This window comes from Dendrobates tinctorius, unplaced genomic scaffold (assembly GCF_039654945.1).
Source record: "Dendrobates tinctorius isolate UK_male_01 unplaced genomic scaffold, ASM3965494v1 ptg000039l, whole genome shotgun sequence".
NCBI lineage: Eukaryota > Metazoa > Chordata > Amphibia > Anura > Dendrobatidae > Dendrobates > Dendrobates tinctorius.
In genome coordinates, this window is record NW_027361707.1 from 17,944,746 (window position 1) to 17,968,345 (window position 23,600).

Below are 23,600 nucleotides of genomic sequence, written 5' to 3' on the forward strand. Positions count from 1 at the left end.
CCTGGAACGCGCGACGTCCTGCATCTTCTCCATCAGCGCGTCTACGGACTCCATCTGGTAAGGACTCTGCTGCTGTGTCTTCTCCTGCTGTCTTCCTGCACTGAAGTGAGAGGTTTTCGCGCACTTTCCCCTAACCCCATATATCACCCCACCCCCAATTCGCCTCCCCTGTCCCTGATCCACCAATCCTACACTATCCACCCTAATTTTAAAAAAACCCTTTGATGTCCCAGCGCAGTCATGTGGGGCTTACATACGAGCTGCGCCTATTTCTGCCCCTTCTTTCTGTCAAAAGGACTGGGCATAGTGAAATTCAATATGCCTAATCTTTCTTTTCCTAGAGATCAACCAAATTAGATCATTGGCCGATCATGATCTAATGTGTATGTGCTTTACTGAATATCACTTTTAGCAACTGTACGGTCAATATTACAAGATGCTTCTTTGTATCTTCCAAACCATGTCCCATTAATACCATAAGGGTTAAAAATGGGTTTGCACCACTCTTATAAATATCTGGTTAAAAAGGTTCAGATTAGTGATGAGCGAGTATACTCGTTGCTCGGGTTTTCCCGAGCATGCTCGGGTGTCCTCCGAGTATTTTGCCATGCTCGGACATTTAGTTTTTGACAACACAGCTGCATGACTTGCGGCTGCTAGACAGCCTGACTACATGTAGGAATTCCCTGTTTGTTAGGGAATCTCCACATGTATTTAGGCTGTCTAGCAGCTGCAAGTCATGCAGCTGTGTTGTCAAAAACTAAATGTCCGAGCATGGCAAAATACTTGGAGGACACCCAAGCAGTCTCGGGAAAACCCGAGCAACGTGTATACTCGCTCATCACAAGTTCAGATCTTTATTTTACATGATTAAAAACGAATTTTACAGATAATTTAAAAAATAGTGCCCATTCTGATTCAATTCTAACCAAAGCCCTTAGTCACAGAGCTTCGGCCAGAAACGCGTCAGATGGGCACTATTTTTTCTTTTTCAATATTTTTGTGGGTTTTAACAGGGGTAAAAGGAGGGGGAGGGAGTAAGGGAGAGGGGGGGAGAGGGGGATAAGCAAGGTGAGGAGGGGGAAGGGCAAGGTAACAAACATAACAATACAAGAAGAATGGCTAGCAACATAATAGCCAAAATATAGGAAGGGATGCAACCCTTAAGTACAATGATATTGCAAGTAAGCGATACATATTGCACAATTTAAAGTACCATGAAAGCAGTAGCATAACATATCTGAAAATCAAGAAATAGGAGACTCCATCAAGAGAATTAAGCAAGAAAGCTGGTGAGACAGATCGCCAATTAGCTCAAAAATCTGTTGACTTATCATGTCAAGGGAGGCGGAAAGGACTGATCCCACTTATACCACTTCTTGTAAAACTTACCAAATTGATTATTAGATAATGCGAATTTAAGTTCGATTGCTCTGTGTTGGGAGATTAATTTGATAAATTTGCTAGAATTAGGTAATGTTTGACTCTTCCAGTGGAAGGCAATCGAATTTTTTGCGACTAAGCAAATATGCAGGATGATTGACTTTAAAGAGTTGTTCAAAAGCTCACTATCTAAGGAGAGCAAAGCTAGATGCGGGGTGAGAGAGAATTTGGTTCCTGACAATTTGGTAATTATAGAAGTGATCTGGGACCAAAAGACAACAACTGAGGGGCAATTCCAGAATACATGAAATATATCACCTTTTTGTCCACAGTTCCTCCAGCACAGTGGAGAGTTAAGGGTACCCATGTGTGCCAATCTGGCTGGAATATAGTACCATCTGGAGCATACCTTAAAATGTGACTCCTGTAGAGACATGGATAGTGTAGAGCTGTAGGACAGAGAAAAAGCCTCTTCCCAGTTGTCTGGAGAGAAAGTATGATTAAGGGTCTTTTCCCAGTTGAGCATATAGGGAGACTAAGGCCTCTTTCACACATCCGGTTTTTCTCATCTGGCACGATGCGGCGAAATTTTTCATAACCGGATCCAGCATCGGATCCGGTTTTGTCCCATAAGCTTTCATAGTCGCCGCATCGTGCCGGATGGTTATGCGTCGTGTCCGGTTGTTGCCGGACACGGCATAAATTAGCCGTCCGGCATCTGCAAAAAACGTTCCCTGCAACGTTTTTTGTCAGCGCCGGACCGGCTTTTTCCACAGCGCATGCCCGGACTTTGTGAATGTTAACCCCACAAGTGCCCGGCGAGAGAGAGAGATCTCTCTCTGTCACCCGGACACTTGTAAGAGATCTCTCTTGCCGGGCACTTGTGGGGTTAACACTCACAGTGTCTGGGTGAGAGAGAGAGATCTCTCTGTGGGGTTAACCCCACAAGTGCCCGGCAAGAGAGAGAGATTCTCTCGCCTGGACACTAAGTGTTAACCCCCCATGTCTCTCTCTCTCCACCCCCCTCTCCCCTCCCCTCCCCTCCCCTCTCCTCTCCTATCCTCTCCTCCCCTCCCCTCACCTCCCTTTCAGCAGCTGTCTCTCATCGGCTGCCTCTGTCCACCTCGTCCTGCGGACGGTTCCTTTAATAATGTCCGAGCCGTATCGTCTCGCCGCACACACATCCGGTGTCACGGCTGCAGGCCGGATCCGGCGGCCCGGCTTTTCGCCGCACACCGCCGGACCCCACACACCGGATGTGTGAAAGTAGCCTTAGAGATTTATGAGTTTTTGTTGAAACTATCGTAGAGGAATCTGTGACTCCAAAAAAATGCGATGATCGGGGTTATTTAAAATTTTTAGGGAAGCTTCGGAAAAGTTGGGTTTACGACTAAGGAAGTGTCTGATACTCTCTTTCAAAGACAGAAAATCCAGCAAGAGAGATGAGGGTACATTGAATTTGTTTTTTAAGATGCTGAAATTCAAAAGATCTGACCCATCTGAGATGTCACCCAATTTGCAAATCTTCAAATCTGCCCACTGGGGGGGAAGTGATTGACCCATGAACGAAAATACAAAAGCCAAAGGTAGTTTGTGTAGCGTGGTTAGGCTTTGTATTCGGCCATCGACTCTCGAGATTTTATACCAAGCAAAGGCAATTGCCTGGAATATTGGGTGCGCTAACTGACCGGGGAGAGAGCCTGATATAGCATTGAACACTAGTGCTCTGGGGTGTTTACCATTATTAACTGATATTTCAAGGTCCATCCATGCGGGGGCATCTAAATCTGAAAGCCACAGTGCGCTCTGCTTGAGAAGCAGCGTGTGATAGTGAGTGGCAACATTTGGGAAGCTCAATCCCCCATGTATTCTTTTTTAAACAGGGATCTAGTGTCAGTTCTAGGTTTCTTATTACCCCAAATAGTGGAATTTAACTGAAATTGAATATTGGACAAGAGAATAGTGGAAATAGGGAGAGGGATACACCGCAATATATAGAGGATCTTAGGTAAGGTAAACGTTTTCACTGCCAGATTTCTCCCCCACCATGTTAGGTCCCTATCCCGAAAAATAATGCTGTCCTTAAGAATTAGATCTGTTAATTTCTTCAGATTGGACTTAACCGTCTTTGAGAGATCTTTGTTGATGATAACACCTAGGTAGGATATTTCTTCCTCGCACCAATTGAGGGTAGTGAATGCCTTGATGTGGCCAATTTCCTCTAGTTTGACATGGATAGGAAGGATATTTGACTTTGAATTATTTATTTTAAAATTTGAGAGCGACCTAAACCTATTTAATTCTGTAAAGGCTTCTAAAGTCGAGGTTACGGGATTCGTTAGAGTCAAAATAATATCGTCTGCGAATAAGCTGAGCTTATGCTGACGATTTTTTGTAGATAATCCGGTTAATTTCGAGTTGCATCTTATGTGTTCTACAAGTGGTTCCAATGCCAAATTAAAGAGCAAGGGAGAGAGGGGGCAACCTTGCCTAGTGCCATTTCTAATGGGAAAGGCTTCGGAAACATGGCTATTGCACATGATCTTTGCCTTGGAACCCACGTATAAAGCCATAAAGAGAATGGGCACTATGTTTAAACTGTCTGGACAATTCGTTTTTAATCATGTGTAACAAATATCTGAACCTTTTTACCAGAAATTAGCCAATTGATCCTGTTTGTCCTTTTTCCTCTGTGAATCATCCGGTGATCAACAGATTTGGATCGTAGCTATACCAGTCAGGAGCAACCATCTATATACTACACAGTGAGGCTTATTTCCACTACTTTTGCATTTTTCCTCTTACAAATATCATAGACTGTTAGTACATGAAACCCTGTTTTTACCTGTTAAATGTGCAGAACTGTGCTAATGCCAAATTAATATTTGTTGTTACATATAATGTAGTTTTATACTGTGCCATGTGTTTAGATTTACAATGTGATAACTGTATCAGTACCTGTTGTACAAGATATGTCCCAGGAGTAACATGATCATACACCGTGTCAATGAATAACAGGTATGATGTTTGTAGTAATTTATTCAGAGCATAAACAGTTAACACACTGAGCTGCTGTGCAAATGCTGATTTATTGGGAATATGGAGTTTGCATTAGCCTATGGTGCAAGTTTTTTCGTCTTTGCTTAAGCTCAGCAAGATTTGCAGATAATGCAAGGAATCTGAAAATGCACCATATTGAAAGGTAGCAAGTAAGGATGAGTAGCACTCAGTTGGTGTTTCACCCAAAGGAACTAGTTAGAGTCAAAGAGGAGAATGTTAGGCCTCTTTCACACTTCCGTTTTTTACAATCAGTCAAAATCCGCCAGGTTTTGAAAAAAACGGATCCGCCATTTTTCTTTGCGGATCCGTTTTTTTTCCCCATTGACTTTCATTATTGGCGGATCTTGACGGATTGCCGTCCGTTGCATCCGTTTTTGTGCGGATCCGCCATAATGTTGCTGTCCGTCAACATCCTCAAAGATTTCCAAACGGAGCTTGCAACGTTTTCTTGGCCGGCGGATCCTCCAGACACTGAATTAACCCGAAATTCTGTCTGGGTGCCGGACAAAAAAATTCTCTCTCTCTCTCTCTCCAGCGGTTCCTTTAAATTTCCTCATTTTGCGGATCCGTCAAAAAAAAGGATCCTGTGGCATCCGTTCACATCAGTTAAGAACGGATCCGCTTGTCCGCCTTTTTGGCGGATTTTAACTGACACAAAAAACTGAAGTGTGAAAGAGGCCTAAGAAAGTCCATCCTGCACTGAGGTGTAAAAGTCTGCGATGGGTGGAAGATATTAGTCTTCCTGGATGAGAGAGCCATCATTACAGAAAAAAAGAAGATTGTTACCACAAAGAGGAGCAAATTAGCTTATTCCCGAGAGTGAAGAGTGTGTCTACTAACAAGTCACAGTGTTGAAGCCTATGGGTGAAGAGAATTAAGGAAACAACGAGAGACAATCGCCAGTGTGTGGGGAGCTGTGACGCAGTAATTGAGTAGGCCACAAGAGTCTACATGTTGGCATGCAAGGATTACTCCAGGGTACTGCGGCCAAGAGAGGTGACTGGGAAGAAGATCCATGATCAGCACTGTGGATGTGTGCTGCTCTTCACTGTGTAGGATACAAACAGATTGTATCTGAGTACTGCTGAGGTGTTTGCCAGCAAACTGCCACCATTCCGAGCAAAGTGTCCCAGTTTAGGTTCCTTGCGTTATACTTTATTCAAGCTCGGTAACTCTTAAAGAGAGAGTGTAACTATCAAGCTTGTTGTCTCCCAGTGAGTAAAATTCACAGTTTCTGGTGTTTGTCTGCATTACTTTCGCTATAACTGAATGGGGACACCACTTTGACCAGTGTGGTTATACTATTTTAAAGGGCAGGGACTCGCAAGACAGTGAAGAGGTTTCACATAGCTTGCAATTGCATTTTGGCCAAAATATCGACCAATACCTCATATTCATAGTATATATATATATTTGCTCATTTTATTTTTTTTTACAGGTTGTGGCTGACCAGGCCCATCAATGGTGAGGTTGTAAACTAAGGGCTTTCCCTCTGTGATACACTTTACAGAGTGACGGCCAGCCCATTTAATCTAATAGTATGGGTGTGTAATAGGCTGATAGGTGGGCACTGTGCTATACATGTGTGGGACTTGCTTTTCTAATACCATTTCATTAGAACCACTGCATTGACATATGCCAGATGTATGACTATACTGTGGGGTCACGAAAACAGAAATCTTCTAGAAGCCATTTTTTGTCCAGTCGTGCAACTGATGTTCAGTAGTGGACAAAAGTTTTGAGACTGACACAAATTTTGTTTTTCACAAAAATTTGCTGCTTTAGGGTCTTTATATCTTTTTGTCAGATATTCCTATGGTTACTTAAGTACAATTATCTGCATTTGAGACGTTTTGAAACTTTTATTAACAAACACGTCAAGTTTTTGTAAATGCGCAATATTTGTAATTTTGACCCTAAAGCTTCTTTTACATTAACCGTGTTTTTGCTGGCGGCGCACTGCAGGACTCTGCTCTGCCCTCAGCAGGACAGAGCAGTGCGCCTGCGCAGGAGCCACACCAGGCAGCATAGAAGAGGACATCACCATTAGAAGAAGGGAGGCGCCGGACCACAACACCCATCGGACCGGACGCCGGGGTGAGTATAATCTAACTCTTTTTTCTTCTTTTTCAGGTTACATCAGGGGCTTATCTACTGCATTACAGAATACTGTAGATAGGCCCCTGATGGCGGTGTCGGCAGCTCATGGTCGAAAAAAAGGGGTGACAGATTCCCTTTAATACTAAATATAGTCATAGTAATAAGCAGCCGTGCTACAATGTAATAAACAAGCCGCCTGTTCCTTGTATTCGTCAGGTCTGACTGCTCCAGAAACTGCGGAGGTTCATGATATGTTTTCTGGATCTGTGCCTGGAAATGGCTGTGTCACAACTAATTGAATGTGTTTTATGGTAACGATACAGATATTGGCACGCTACATCTACTGGTAAAGGTCAGCATTAATTAGCTCGGATGATTTTGATGATATTTTGCTATAGCACGTGGGTTTTATAGCATTCAAATCAACAGCTGCAATAAGTCCTACTGCAATCCCGAACTCCTCGGGAGGGATTTATCAAGAATTTCAGCCAATTTTTTTTTGCCCCCGATTTTGGTCATTATTGATTTTACTCTGTGAGTGAGATTACTGCAGTTTTGCAAACATGATTATCTCAATTTATCAATTGCTACTTTTTAAAAAGTTCAAGCTCCAAAAAAACTGCTTTAGACAGAAGTGATAAATTTAAAAGGAGTCTGTCACCAGGTTTTTGCTAACCCATCTGAAATCAGCATGATGTAGTGCAGAGATTCCTGATTCCAGCGATTCACTTACTAGGCTGCTGGCTGCAGTTTTGATACTGTCATTGTTTTATCGGCTGCACATCTACCAGTTCTCTGAATGCTGAGCTCAGTATAACCCGCCCCCAACACCACTGATTGGCAGCTTTCTGTGTGCATCGTGCATAGGCAGAAAGCTGCCAATCAGTCATGGGGGCTGGGGTTATACAGAGCTCATGAACATGCAGGACTATATGGCAGTAGGGATACTATTCCTCTAGTGATAATCTTCTGCTTTGATTTTGTCAAAACTACAGCAAGCAACCCCCTAATTGAAACATCACTGGAATCAGGGTCTCTATCTCTCCATTATGCTGCTCTTCGATTAGGTGTCAAAAACCTTTTCAGAAATTCCTTTTAAAGATGAACACAGAGAATTTTGTTGCGACATCCTAGGAGTTCCCAGGAATATGCACAGGAAACATTTAGTGTCCAACGCTCCTAAAATGCCCCCAAAATAAAATTAAAGAGTAACTGTCATTTTAACCCCTTTACAACCTTGGACGTATAGGTACGTCATAGGTCACCTCACCTTATTTGAGGGCTCCGGTGCTGAGCCCGCATCTTTTCCGGCACATGTGCCCCTAACAGCCGCGGGTGGAATTGCGGTCCAACCATGTCTGTTAACATGTTAAATGCCGCTGTCAATTTTTGACAGTGGCATTTAACATGCCAGCACTGGAAGAGCATCACTAACTCTGCCCATTGGTGCTCCTGTCACATGATCAAGGGCTCCGAAGGGTTGGCATGACCCTCCTGCTTGTCATTGCCAATCTGCTATGAGCGCCGCCCAGTGGCCAGCGTTCATAACAGATGAGCATTTCTGTTACACATAGCCCAGAATCATCTCCTTTTGCCCATCATAATAAAACAATAAAAAATACACATATTTGGTATGGCCGCTTTCTGAAATGTCCAATCTAGGAAAAATATAAAGAGAATTAATACAATCGGTAAGTGGCGTAACGAGAAAAAAAATCAAAACGCCAGAATTACTTTTATTTGTTCGCTGCAGCATTGCAATAAAATGCAATAACAGACAATGAAAACATTGCATCTACCCCCGAAAAACGTATCAATAGAAACATCAGTTCGGAGCGCAAAAAATAAGCCCTCACCCAGCCCCAGATCCCGAAAAATAGAGATACTAAGGCTATGTGCACACGCTGCGGATTGGTCTGCGGTTTTGCCCTGCGGTTTATCACCTCTACAATGGAGGAGATGGCAAACCGCAGCGGAATCCGCAGAAAAGAATGAAATGTCAATTCTTTCTGCGGAGTGAAAACCGCAGCAAAACCGCGCAGAAAAATCCGCACCGTCTGCACTGCGGTTTCCATTTTCCATAGGTTATAATGGTACTGTACAATGCAGCAGATTCTGCTGCGGATCCGCAGGGCCAAAACCGCTGCAGATCCGCAGCAGAATCCACAGCGTGTGCACACACCCTAAAGGTCTCGGAATATGGCGCCGTTTGTTTTTCTTTTTTGGGGGATTTTTTTTTTCATCACTTAAATACAAAAAGAACCTATACACGTTTGGTATCTGTGAACTCGTAATGACCTGGAAAATCATAATGACAGGTCAATTTTAGCATTACACTACATTAGCATTCTGCACGCGTTCGTACGCGGTTTACGTGCGCATGCGTTTTTTTGTAGTTTGCGCCCAAGCGCGCCGGACACTACCTGTTGCATTTTTGGTCCGTCCGACCTGTCTCAAAAAAACGCATGCGCACGGAATGTGCAAAAAAAACACATTTACAGCCTATGGGAACGCAGATGTGCGCATGGACATGCGCACGTCTGCGTTTAAAAACGCATGCGTTTTAAGAGTAAAAATGGCTAAAAAATGGTTCAAACACATGCGCAAAAAAGCAGCAAACGCATACAAAACGCATGATTCGTTTTTTGTATGCGTTTGCACTGCGCAAAAACGCAGCGCAAAAAAACGCTAGTGTGAAACTAGCCTAAGCTAGTCCTTTTAAAGAGTACTTGCCACACATTGCCTCAAGGGCACGGCTCTTTACTAATGAGGGGACAAACATGCAGCCTGCACTGCCCCAATATGCAGCCTGTTCCCATATATACAGACGGCACACCTCCGTATACAACCTGTACCTCCTCATATACACTCTGAACCCCTATATAGACAGCACCCCCATATACAGAATACACCCCCATATACTACCTGCACCTCCCATATACAGACTGCACCCCCAATACACAGACTGCTCTCCTCATATACAGATTACACCCCATATACAGACTGCATCCCCCATACACAAAACATGCACCCCCCATATAATGTCTGAAACCCTATATACAGACCACACCCCCATATAAAACCTGCACCCCATATATATCTAGAGCCCCGCATATACAATCTGCACCCCCATATACAGACTGTACCCCATATACAACCTGCATCCCCCATACACAGCCTGTACCCCTATATACAACATGCACTCCCCATATACTGTCTGAAACCCCATATACAGACTGCACCCCCATATAAAAACTGCACCCCATATACATCCTGAACCCCGCATATACAGTCTGCACCCCCATATACTGTCTGAATCCCCATATGCAGACTGCAGTCCCCATATACAACCAGCACCCTGATATACATCCTGAACCCCGCATATACAGTCTGCATCTCATATACAGACCGCACCCCATGTATAATCTGCACCCCCATATGCAGCCTGAACCCCCATATAAAGACTGTACCTCACATACAGTCTGCAACCCCTGTATAATCTGCACCCCCATATATAGTCTGCTCCACCATATACACATTGCACCTCCATATACAGCCTGCACTCCCCTTATAGTCTGTGTCGCCATATACAGCCTGCACCCACGTATATAGCCTGCACCACAATGTACAACCTGCCCCTCCATATACAGTATGCACCCCCATATACAGTCTGCTCCCCCATATACAGGCTGCATCCCCATTTACAACCTGCACCACCCACATACCGTCTGCACTCTCCATATACAGCCTGAACCACTCATATACAGCAGGGTTCCCCAACTCCAGTCCTCAAGGCCCACCAACAGATCATGTTTTCAGGATTTCCTTTGTATTGCACAGGTGAAGCAATTATCACCTGAGCAATACTAAGGAAATCCTGAAAACATGATCTGTTGGTGGGCCTTGAGGACTGGAGTTGGGGAACCCTGATATACAGGATTGCACCCCATATACAATTTGTACCCCTATATACAGTCTACACCCCGTTACACAGTCTGCACGCCTATATACAGACTGCACCCTTATATACAGTCTTCATCCCACTTGATACAGTCTGCGCCCCCCCTATTCAGTCTGCACCCCCATGTACATCTGTACCCTGATTACCTCCATCTTCTCCAGCTGCAGCTTCTTCATGGGAAAACACTTCACATGGGCATGACGTCATCACAGGTAATTCACATTTAGGATTCGTCCTCATGCATCCCGGCAGGGGTTTGATTTCTGCTCCTCTGTCCATCAGAGAAGAAGAAGCCTTCATGGTGGAGCCACCCCACCACCACCTGCCGCCCTAGGCACCCGCCCTTGGGTGTCTAGTGCCAAATAAGGCCCCTATATACAGTATATATAATCTTTCCTGAAGAATCAGATGTAAGCAATGACTTACGTTTGCAATGCTTGTCGCACAGCGCAGAGGCCCTCATGTCGCACAGCCTCAGAGATCCTTTGCTGCTACTGTACACAAATAGGTTGCAGTGATCAGGGTGAAATTCGGCTGCTGTGATCACTTCAGTCAGGTCTTCCATGTTTGCAGGCTTGATGTCCACAATGTCTGATAATACAGATTATTAAGAAAATGAATGTCACGTTAGGTGCAGCATTCATGCTCCGTGCGGGTAATTAAGGATTCCCATTTCAATTCACTAATGTAAGAAGGTGGAACAATTCTGATAGCAATGTAATTGTCTCCTTTGCAGGCGAGTCTCGGTTCAATCAATTCTAGAAAATTAGCAAACTAATTTCCACTTATCGGTATTAACCTACTTACATGCTGTACAGAAACAGAGGTGCATCAGATACTCTGTGATGGGTCTAGTTTATAAAGAACTTTCTAGCATTATATTAGCAGTAGTGCCCAGTACTGGATTAAAAGGAATCTGTCACCCCATTTTTCGACTATCAGCTGCCAGCACCGCCATCAGGGGCTTATCTACAGCCCCCGATGTAACCTGAGAGATCCAAGAAAAATGAGTTATATTAAACTTACCCGGGGGCGGTCCAGGTCCGGTTTTGGTCCGATGGGTGTAGCGGTCCGGACAGGCGCCTCCCATCTTCTAACGGTGATGTCCTCTTCTTTGCTTCTCGTCGTGGCTCCTGCGCAGGTGTACTTTACTTGCCCTGTTGAGGGCAAAGCAGAGTACTGCAGTGCGCAGGCGCCGGACCAGGTCAGAGAGGTCCGGCTCCTGCGCACTGCAGTACTTTACTCTGCCCTCAACAGGGCAAGTAAAGTACACCTGCGCCGGAGCCGCGACAGGTAGCAAAGAAGAGGATGGCATCGCTAGAAGATGGGAGGCGCCGGACCGTGTCAGGTAGCAAAGAAGAGGACGGCATCGCTAGAAGATGGGAGGCGCCGGACCACGACACCCATCGGACCAAAACTGGACCACCCCCCGGTGAGTATAATATAACTCGTTTTTCTTGTCTTTCAGGATACATCGGGGGCTTATCCACAGCATTACAGAATGCTGTAGATAAGCCCCTGATGGCGGCGCCGGCAGCTGATGGTCGAAAAATGGGGTGACAAATTCCCTTTAAGGTTGGTAAATGCCCCCAAACAAAAATTTAGCGTGGGGTCCAAAGGACCTTCTGGAGACCAGACCCCACAATCTGGGCCACATATAGTGGAAGCCGGGGTCGTAACAATAATAGGTGCAGAAGTTGCAATCACACACGAACACTGGAGCCTAAGGGACCCAGAGTCCTTTTGGTCCATATTAGAAGATCAATACCATTACAAGCCCCTGATAATTTGGAGCCCTGTTGGAGATTTTGCACTGGGACCTGCAAGCCACATGTCATGCCACTTGGTGTCTTGGTGAATTTGCCAAACCTGACACCCCCTTAGACAAAATGAGATTGATATGAATGTGTGGACATTTTTTCTCAGCTAAACAAGATTGCCAAACACCCATCGGGGGATGCTCTTTTATGAAGTGAGCAGTAAAAATATCATACCTCCTATCTTTTAAAGAGGTTATCCCACCAACAGAACAGGGACTATCACAGATTACGAGAATGGTGGTCCTATGCCACCCCAAGTGAAAGGTGTGATAGTACTGCTGTGCTGTCACACACTATCTGTACAGTTTCATCAGTGTTTTTTCTCCTCATCTCAATGGCTAAGCTGTGAGAGGTGACATCTTCTCACTATCCAGAGCCACCCCAAAATGGCTGCTGCATTCCCTGCTTCTTCTTTTATACAGGCTATGATAAACCTTCCTGATTGGCTGTGCTATACCATGTGGTGAGATTGTTGCAAGGCAATATAGGGAAGTTCGCCCAGCCTTGCCAAAGGTAATATGAGCCTTCTGTGACTTACAGTATACAAAATTCTGCAATCTGTAAAATAGCAGAAGACATTTTAAGCGATTTACACAAAAGTAATTGCAAATTGTTTGAATTTGCCAAGGTCAATGAATTCTGAAAAGTGTTGTTTTCATTTGCTCATTCACTAATGTCTACACGTGTTAGTTTTTTATAAAGACGTGTGACCTTCAGAAGCTACTATGCCTGGCATCAGCATCAACCTCAGTGTTATTCATATTTATTTTTTTGTTTCCATCAGAGGTATTCCCTTACGCACATCTCCAAAGGAAGCCTCAGACAAGCATCGCCTATTAAATCCCATTGCAAAAAAATGGTGTATAAAGTAGTGCAGTATACATTTTTTTTTATTGTGAAGACTGGAGGAAACAGAGCAAACATTTTTATACTGTAAATATATGTATATCACAATAAAGGGTGAATAAAGTGCATGGAAAGACAGACTAACAGATATGGTCAAATAAAGGTGCTGTATGAACACATAAATAGAAATAGTCCATGATATATAATGAGATCAGCTAATACGCTCAGGTAAGATGTGCCCTTGCATGAGTCATAAGTTCTAGTGGTGAATCTGGCCAAGTGGCATAACATTGAAGTACCAGGGGATGGCCTGTAACTGACTCTGGGCCGGATGGCAGGACCCCAACGCGCGTTTCGCGTGTTTCAGACACAGCTTTCTCAAGGTGACCAGACCTGTCCATCAGCCACCTCCAATCGAAAAAAAAACCTCACATGAGATAATGAATGTACAAATTCCTTGCTCATAAGATATTTGGGATACTATACAGTTAACACGAGCAGCTGCTGGAGAGAAAAAATATTAGAACATCTTCTGGTGCTGTCAGCAAGGTGATACTTTTCTACAGAATTTATATCCAAGTTTCAACAATATCATTTGCATCTACCGAAAAAAAAAGGGAGACTGAAATGCAAATATCCACAATCTGCTGCTCAGCATATGTGCACCATATCTGCAGAAAGAAATCTAATATACGCGGATATCAGCTGAAGAAGATAACCAACTAAAGGGAACAGGTCAGGGCGATTTTACTACTGAAGTGGTACGGGTGTATAGCTCCTGGTGCAAGAGTAAAAATTATACCTGTCTGGTAGTAATCCAATGTGTCAGTGCTGGGAAATTACAGATTACCTTAGAAGTGCAATGGGGGTGTGTTCATCTATTTGGAGTTCATCAACACACCTCCAATGCACTCCAGGCTAATTTGCATGCAGCGTTAAAGTTTGATTTGTCACCAATGGTGAAGTTTCAGAATAATGGTGTCATTTTACACCAAGCACTAAGGTCTGTGAATATATTGTTATATCTCTGAAATTACATATGTCAAAAATAGAGCATACGCAACAACATCAAATATATTGTAAAAACTTTTAGGAACCACAGCAACTAAGCCATAAAGTAAAGAACATGTAAAGTTACAGCGGGGTCATCAAGTGTAGAGGAGCATAGGGTGGAAAAGTCACCAACCTTCTGCTGACACCATAACTGCAGAGCCCAGGCCTCCTCTGGTATTAACATCAGTACAAACACTGCACCCCCGTTGGGAGCTTCATGGCCGAGCAGCCTTACATCACCAAGCACAATGATGAGTGTCAGATGGAGTGGTGTAAAGCTGCCACCACTGGATTCTAGAGGAAACATGTCCTGTGGAGTAACGGATCACAATTCTCTATCTGGAAATTGATGATGAATCTGGGTTTGATGAATGTCAGGAGAACGTTACCCGACTGCATTGTGCCGCTGTACAGTTTGGCAGAGGAGGGATAATGCTATGAGGTTGTGTTCAGGGGTAAGCCTCGATCATTTAGTTCCAGTGATGCTTCAGTACAAGATATTTTGGACAATTACAGCTTCCAAATGTTTGGGAACAGTTTGTGAAAGCCCCTTTTCTGTTCCCCATGACTGTGCCCAGTGAATGAAATGAAATGAAAATGAAACATTTTGGAACCATCTGTACAGGAAGGATTAGGCTCCAATGTGTCGAATACATCACATTGTGCATGGTTGTTTTGCATGTAAATGAGACGGCAGCAGAATCAGGCACAGAATGGAAAAGCCAATAAAAAGAATTACCAACTACAAAGAGATTGTATTATCAGCCGGTCACAAATGATGGGACTGCGGTAGTTGCTCACTATTTCACTGCAGTGCTTAAAACCGCAGGGAAAAGTCTTTACAAGCGATCGCATGGAGTCACGTAGGCCTTAAATGCTCCAGCTTTTCTCTAGACAATTATTGTGGTGCACAAAGGGATGACAGGGAGCCCATGATAATTACTGGCAGCGGACAGGTTACCTATCTGCACTGCTCTCGGATTTACCACTAGGGAAATTTTTACAAATATCTATGGTTCTGCGTACAGAAAAATCCATTGATCAGTAAAGCATCTCGAACTGATGAACATCCAGTGAAGTGATGAGAGTGGCGATCGATTCCAATGGCAAACGATTCTCCCATCGTGTTTTATGGCCCAGTGGAGATTCTCATCCCTGCCCGATCTCCGCCGCAGGATGGACACAGCACCGTCGTAGTCAAGGCAGGGGAAGCATGGTTCAGACTTTTCATTGCTTTTCTTATGCAGCGTTTAGGGACATATCCCATTGACGAGAGGAATAGTTATGCCAAGTTATCCATTCATTCACAGTAGGAGTAGAGATGAGCGAAACCGAACTGTAAAGTTGGGGGTTCGTACTGTGCCCGCTGTTGTACTCCGAACACTGACTTCTCCTGGAATTCCCTTTTACAGTTTGGGAGTCCAGGAGGAGTGAGAGAAAGATACAGAGAGATAGAGACCATTGATTTCTATGGGGTTCAAGTTTGGGTACAGTTCTTTCAACCGAACCGAACTTTGAACTAATGTTTGGTCGATCCTAAACTTCCACGGCTCCTCTCATCCCTAAGTAGGCGTGACAACCCAACTGAATTTCAAAGAAGAAATTATTTCTTCTAATCTTATGGAGAATGCAAGAATTTGCTAAAACAGTCATGTCAGTGGAGGTGACGAGTCTTCTATAAGACTTCCTTATAAAAAATATCTCCTTTTTAATAGTTCAGGGTCCACATACTCAGGAAAACTTCCAGATGTTTGATCTGATTCCTGGCGTTTTCCTGAAAACTATACATTTGTAGAGGTTTTGTGTATTATGGCTGACCGCACCGACATCCATATTGCCTAATAGGGCATTTACTGGGGAAACATCTACTTTAAAGAGGTATTTCCAAATTATTTATGTATGGTATATCCACAGAATATAGGTCATTAACCCACCATTGATCTCAAGAACGGGAACAAAGAAGTGGCTGCGTTTGTATGGCTCTCTACAGTCCTTTAAATGGGAGTTCTGAAAAGAGCCATGTACAGTGTTTTGAAAACTTTTTATACTGTAGAAACATAAGGAGAAAAAAAAGCTAGAAAAAAAGCTGGATCAAAGTTATGCTGCATTTCGATAAAAAACAGGCTTATTCTACGCAGTTTTAACCCCTTCACCCCCAAGGGTGGTTTGCACGTTCATGACCGGGCCAATTTTTACAATTCTGACCACTGTACCTTTATGAGGTCATAACTCTGGAACGCTTCCATGGATCTCGGTGATTCTGACAATTTTTTCTCGTGACATATTGTACTTCATGTTAGTGGTAACATTTCATTCAAATAACTTGCGTTTATTTGTGAAAAAAATGGAAATTTGGTGAAAATTTTGAAAATTTCGCAATTTTCCAAATTTGAATTTTTATGCCCTTAAATAACAGAGATACGGCACACAAAAAACTTAATAAGTAACATTTCCCACATGTTTACTTTACATCAGCACAATTTTGGAAACAAAATTTTTTTTTCTTAGGAAGTTATAAGGGTTAAAATTTGACCAGCGATTTCTCATTTTTGCAACACCATTTTATTTTTACGGACCACATCACATTTGAAGCCACTTTGAGGGGGGTCTATATGATAGAAAATACCCAAAAGTGGCACCATTCTAAAAACTGCACCCCTTAAGGTGCTCAAAACCAGATTCAAGAAGTTTATTAACCCTTCAGGTGCTTCACAGGAATTTTTTGAATATTTAAAAAAAAATGAACATTTAATTTTTTTTCCACAAAAAAAAACTTCAGGTTCAATTTTTTTTATTTTACCAAGGGTAACAGGAGAAGTTGGACCCAAAAAGTTGTTGTCCAATTTGTCCTGAGTACGCTGATACCTCATATGTGGGAGAAAACTACTGTATGGGCACACGTCGGGGCTCGGAAGGGAAGTAGTGACGTTTTGGAATGCAGACTTTGATGGAATGGTCTGCGGGTGTCATGTGCGTTTGGAGAGCCCCTGATGTACCTATACTATTGAAACTCCCCATAAGTGACCCCATTTTGGAAACTAGACCCCCTAAGGAACTTATCTAGATGTGTGTTGAGCACTTTGAACCCCCAATTGCTTCACAGAAGTTTATAACGCCCGGGTGTGAAAATAAAAAAATCATTTTTTTCCACAAAAATGATATTTTTGCCCCCAATTTTTTATTTTCCTAAGGGCAACAGGAGAAATAGGACCCCAAAAGTTGCTTTGCAATTTGTCGTGAGTAGGCTGATACCCTACATGTGGGGGTAAAACACTGTTTGGGTGCATGGCAGAGCTTGGAAGGGAAGGAGCACCATTTGACTTTTTCAACGCAGAATTGGCTGGAATTGAGATCAGACGCCATGTTGCATTTGGAGAGCACCTGATGTGCCCAAACAGTGGAAACCCCCAATTCTAACTCCAACCCTAACCCCAACACACCCCTAACCCTAATCTCAGCCCTAACCCTAATGGGAAAATGGAAATAAATACATTTTTTTTTATTTTATTATTTTTCCCTAGCTAAGGGGGTGATAACGGGGGGTTTGATTTACTATTTATGGCGGTTTTTATGTTTGGCAGCTGTCGCACGCTAAAAGACGCTTTTTATTGTAAAAATAGTTTTTGCATCACCACATATTGAGAGCTATAATTTTTCCGTATTTTGACCCACTGAGTCATGTGAGGTCTTATTTTTTGCGGGATGAGTTGACGTTTCTATTGGTATCATTTTCGGGCATGTGTCATCTTTTGATCGCTTTTTATTCCGGTTTTTGGGACGCAGAATGAACAAAAACCAGCATTTCAGGAATTTCTTTTGGGGGGTGCGTTTACACCGTTCCGCGTGCGGTGAAATTGATAAGACGGTTTTACTCTTCGGGTCGGTACGGTTACATCGATACCTCATTTAGGTCTTTTTTTTATGTTTTAGCGCTTTTATGCAATGAAAACAATTTTATATAAAAAATTATTTTTGCATCGCTTTATTCTGCGAGCTATAACTTTTTTATTTTTTTGCTGATGATGCTGTGTGGCGGCTCGTTTTTTGCGGGACGAGATGATGTTTTCAGTGTTACCATGGATATTCACATACGTCTTTTTGATCGCGCATTATTGCACTTTTTGTTTGGCGGTATGATAATAAATCATTATTTTTTGCTTCGTTTTTTATTTTTATTTTTTAAGGGGTTCATTAAAGGGGTTAACTAATGGGACAGTTTTATAGGGCGGGTTGTTACGGACGCGGCGATACCAAATATGTGTACTTTTATTGTTTTGGTTTTTTTTATTTCCAAAAAATGAATTTATTAGGGAATATTTTTTTTTTTTTAATTTATTCAGCGATTTTTTAAAAATTATTTTTACACTTTTTTTTTTAACTTTATTACATTGTTCCATGGGGGACATAACTGTCATGTGACAGATCATTGATCTGTCACATCACAGATCACTGTGACAGATCAGCGATCTGTCACAGGCACTACACAAGGCTTCCTCCTTGCCTGCGCTTTGCAGGCATGAGGAAGCCAGCTCCCTGCAGGCCCCCGAAGGTCCCCGTCGCCATCTTGGATTCGGGGACCTGCAAGGATGGATCCCCCTGCAGCAGCGCTGCACATTGTGCTGCTGTGGGAGGCTCAGGGAAGCACAGAGGGAGCCCCCTCCCTGCCGATGCTTCCCTTTAACCCCCGGTACACCGCGATCGTGTTTGATCGCGGTGTTCAAGGGGTTAATGTGTCGGGGAGGTCCGTGACCGCCCCTGACACATTGTGCCGGGTGTCAGCTGTGATAATCAGCTGACACCCGGCCGCGATCAGCGGCGTTCACCACGTGAGCGCCGCTGATCGCGCTAGACGTACTATCCCGTCCATGGGCATAGGGGCCCGGGTCCCATGGACGGGATAGTACGTCTGATGTCAGAAAGGGGATAAAGAGGTTATCTCATCGTCAATCTCCTGGAACACACTTCTCCTCTGCCTCCCGAATTCTTGCTTACTGGAGGTGTTGATCTTCTGATGATTGACAGAAGGTACGGAGTGGGACTGAAATTCAGCCCTGGCATTTGAAATCACACAGGCCCATGCTGTCACTGTCCCCGAGCACCAGATGGGATATATTACCAATATTAACCTGGATGGAGGAAAGCAAGATTTACTACAAGACCAATATGTCTAATGATACCTGTGGCCTAGCGGGGTAAGTGACGGAGTCAGCGACTTTGTGCCTCGTCACAACTCTTAACAGTATAGGCATCTTGAGAACACTGATTCTGTTAACAACGTAGCAGACAAAGCGGCTCACGGCCAGACAGGCCCTTCTGGCATTTGCCAGAATGGCCACATGGCCAGTCGGCCCTGATTGAAAGTTTTGGCCAGCGGCATGGTCTTGCTCCAGGCCTGAACTGTGTGTTTTCGATGCCACATGAATAGTCCGCTTTGAATCTACAGCATTGGAGAAGAGCAGCAGACCAGCGATCTGGCTAGGTTGTGTGTGTCAGATATGACAGACAGTTATCCTGGGTTCGGCTATAGAAGGTCATTGTGATTAGATCTACAAGCACCGTCTTGATTTTTGCATCTCTGTTATGGAGTGATATCCTTCTTCCTCTAGGACCCAACAGTTACTTCCACCTTCTGTTGCTAATTAAAACACCATTGCTGAAGGTTTAAATAAATTCAGCATCTTCAGCAGGGTGCTGGTGTTAGCTCAATTTCCTTCTGTCTGGTTGGAAGTACTAGCAGTCGGCTAGTGGCTTCTTGGAGTACTCTTAGAGGATTGCTGGCGTGATATATTGGTGGTCTCCTCAAGCTAAGTGTATCCCCTTGTTCATCCACCTTCTCTATCTTTATTTGTAGTGGGGGCTGACTAGCACTCACCCTGTCGCTTCCCTATCCATGGCCTATCGCTATGGTCAGGCAGATGTTAGGTTCCTACTCGGCGATAGGTGTGGAACCTATTTAGGGATGTTTAGGGCAGACAGGGTGTTGTCGATCTGCCTAGGGTCTCCCGCTCCCTTTCTCCGTTGTTATTCACCTTACTTCTTCCTCACCCAGCATGACATAGAGCAGTGGTTATAAGGTCTATAGCACAGAACTTGTAAGTGCTGCGCTCCTGGAATAAGAGACCGGCCACCACTAATAGTCTTCAAACTAGGCAATGAGCTTTAAATCATGGCATTGAAAGTGCCTTTTAATTCTTTTGAATAAGAGGTAAATTTCAAAGTTGCATATTTTTTATAAGCACTTTGCAATTTTATCCACTTAAGATGATGAGACAACCTCCTGAACAAAAGCAAAATTCTGAAAACCATCTGAATAGGAGAAGGAATTTCGAGACTGACATAAAACGCTATAGATTTTATTTTTACAGCATCATAAAATTATTATTTTTTTCTCTTTTTTGGGGGGAGGGCGGGTGTAAATTGCCTGTAAATTAAGACTTCATTTTCCTCGGTTTAAGATACATCACTTTACATTGAGCTTACTGAATTTCTAATGTTCTTGGCAGAATTCTATAGAGAACGCTGAGCACCATATGACTTTAGAGGCTTTACTGATGAAAGAAGCCAGACTGGAATAGAACATTATGCTGATTAAAATAAGACGCTTTTCTTGATTTCCTAATTAATCTAAACCCTTAGGAGCCCTAAAGAGATGCAAACAGCCATTATTAACATAGGATACCACGCTCCTGGAAGTACAGAGCCCGAAAATAAATGACTATTGTGGATACCAGCCTTCCTTGTGCGGCGCGGCTGTATAATTGAAAGCGATGCTATCACCGAAGCTCTACAATATACCCAAGAGTGTGTGGAAAATAATCAGCTCTCCAGGAACTATGACTCTGCCTCAAATGACACAAAATAATTGAATCTGGATATCTGAAGACTCATAAAACATTCGGCTCCTACACTGAGCACAAGCAATCCTTACTCAGTAATGAGAGGACATACTGAACCTATGGGCCGGCTGCCCTTATGGAAAGAAACTTTTGTTCCACTTCTGTAGGTTCCTCTCAGGAAAGAACATGATAAGTAGTATAATACAAAAACGCAGCTCTAGGGGAAGAAAAATATTTCTTGAGATGTGCTGTGACCATCAGGCTTGTAGCAAATTCTGAAATGGAGTCTCCTCAGCAGTGGGAAATGACTTCTGGGCCTAGAGCAGGTGTCAAAATGGGGTCTCCTCAGTAGTATGAGAAGGCTTATGTACTCTGCACCATGTAACAGGGTCTTTTCCGCACTTGGAGAGGGAAAATGACCAATGAGGCCTAGAGTGGAGTCTTTTCAGCAATGGGAGAAAGCAAATGACCTCTGAGGCTAAAATGGGATCTTCTCAGCAACGAGGAGATCAAAATGGCTTCTAAAGATTACAACTGGGACGTCTAAGCAGTGGGAAAAAGCAAATGACCTCTTAGGCCTACAATGAGGTCTTCTCAGTAGTGGGAAAAGGCAAATTACCTCTAAGGCCTACAATGGGGACTTTTCAGCAGAGGGAAAAGGCAAGTGAACTCTGGGGATTACAGCAAATTCTGTAATGGAGTCTCCTCAGCAGTGCAAGAAGGCAAATAAGCTATTAGGTCTATAATGGGATCGTCTAAGCAGTGGGAGAATGTAAATGAGCTCTGAGGCCTATCGTAAATTCTGGAATTCTCCTAAGCAGTCTAACAAGAAGGCAAATGACAGCTGAGGCCTATAATGGTGTCTTCTCAACAGTGGTAGAAGGAAAATGATTTCTGAGGCCTACAATGGGGCCAGTAGTAAATTCTGTAAAGGAGTCTCATCAGCAGTGCAAGGAGAAGGCAAATGTTCTCTAAGGCTTATAGCAAATCTGCAATAGTGTGTTCCCAAAAGTGTAAGAAGGCAAATGACCTCTGAGGCCTGTAATAACCTTTGTAATAGGACTTCATCAGCAGTGCAAGAAGACAAGTGACCTCCAAGGTCTATATCAAAATCGGAAACAGGGTCTCCTTACAAGAAGAGGAAGGCAAATGATCTCTGGCCTTAAAAAATTCAGAAAAAGAAACTTCTCATAAGGCGACAAGTACAAACACCCTAACTTCAATCAACACCTGAAAGGCCTAGGTAAAACTTACCACATACAGTAGATCTTCATGACTTTATTTGCTCAATGAATATGTATGAGAAATAAAATAGTAACATAATAAAATATACTAGCCATCACCCTTTATCTCAGACATTATAGCTATTCCACTGCTCCCTTACAGAGTTTGCCACACAATCACAACTTAAAACGTCTTCATGGGATAGGTGCTGCTCTGAGCGGGTCCCACATCTTCCACCAATCATGAGAATAAGGGTCTTATGTCCCCTATTTGAATGGAGTTGTGGTCATGGAGGTTCACTGCCGCTCTATTGAAGGTGTTTTGGACTACTACAGATAACCAAGAGCTCCGATGGTCACATAAAATTTGAATTGAGCTGCAGTGTGCATGGTTGACCACCACTCTATACAAAAGGGGGACACATGACCCCTATTCTGGTGATCGATGGAAGTGCCAATGGTGGGAGCCCAAGCGATCAGCAACTTATTATCCAAGCTGTGGGCAGGTATAAGTTGTGATGGTGGTACTGGGACGCCCTCACACCCAGGGCTGTGGGGTACTTGGTACCGGGCCCGGTGGATCTCAATGGGAGTTGTCACGGTAGCTGTGACCCAGTCCGTGGCCCTGGGCGACCATGGTAAATGTTCAGTGTGACGCCACCTGTGGTGTCCAGCAATGTAGATGTTAGGCCGACGCTGCAGACAGATCCTCTGGGACAGATGGTGTGGTGCAGCAGTGATGGTATAGCCCTCCACAGGCAGGGCTGTTGTCCCAGGGCAGAGTAGATATGGTGACACTTAGGTGGTGTAGTGTCGGGCGCAGGGGATGTAGCGGTGCCGGGCAGGTTGACGCTGGAATAAGTGGAGGACACAAGGGCTTGTAGTTCCAAAGCTTTACTCACAGTCTGTTGCACAAACAGGTGCCCGCTTCTATGCCTTGTCCTCTGGGTCAGGGACTCAGTCAATCCCCCAGGCTAGATGGAATACTCCTTTCCAACACTCCACCAACTTGTGCCTTTCTGAACGTCTCCTCTTATAGCACCTTTAGATGAAGTACTCCTAGTACTGAGTTACACTGGAGTTCCTCTTGTCTGATGTTCCTATGAACTCTACTTGTACGGCAGACAGCTGTAGCCTGCTTCGGGGACTCCTTGCTACTAAGTCCCGGCTGACTATCCAGTTGCTGTTGTGCCCCCAAGTATTGTGTGGGAATAAAGTGGTCACTACTTCTATTCCTCCGGTGTCTGCTGCAGGACCATTAGTATCCGTGCAACCTCGGGGACCGGGCCCCGGCCTTGCGCTTAGAACTTCTAAGAAG

The 23,600-nt window shown here is 43.8% G+C and overlaps 1 protein-coding gene across 2 annotated transcripts in view; it reads right to left on the reverse strand.

The window, feature by feature from the left end:
* PPP2R2C (protein phosphatase 2 regulatory subunit Bgamma) overlaps positions 1-23,600 on the reverse strand; it is a 253,481-nt gene that overhangs the window by 15,637 nt on the left and 214,244 nt on the right. For both annotated transcript variants that reach the window (XM_073574516.1, XM_073574517.1), the window contains exon 7: positions 10,931-11,095. In XM_073574516.1, the coding sequence (XP_073430617.1) occupies positions 10,931-11,095 (165 nt within the window). The remainder of the gene's footprint in view (positions 1-10,930; positions 11,096-23,600) is intronic.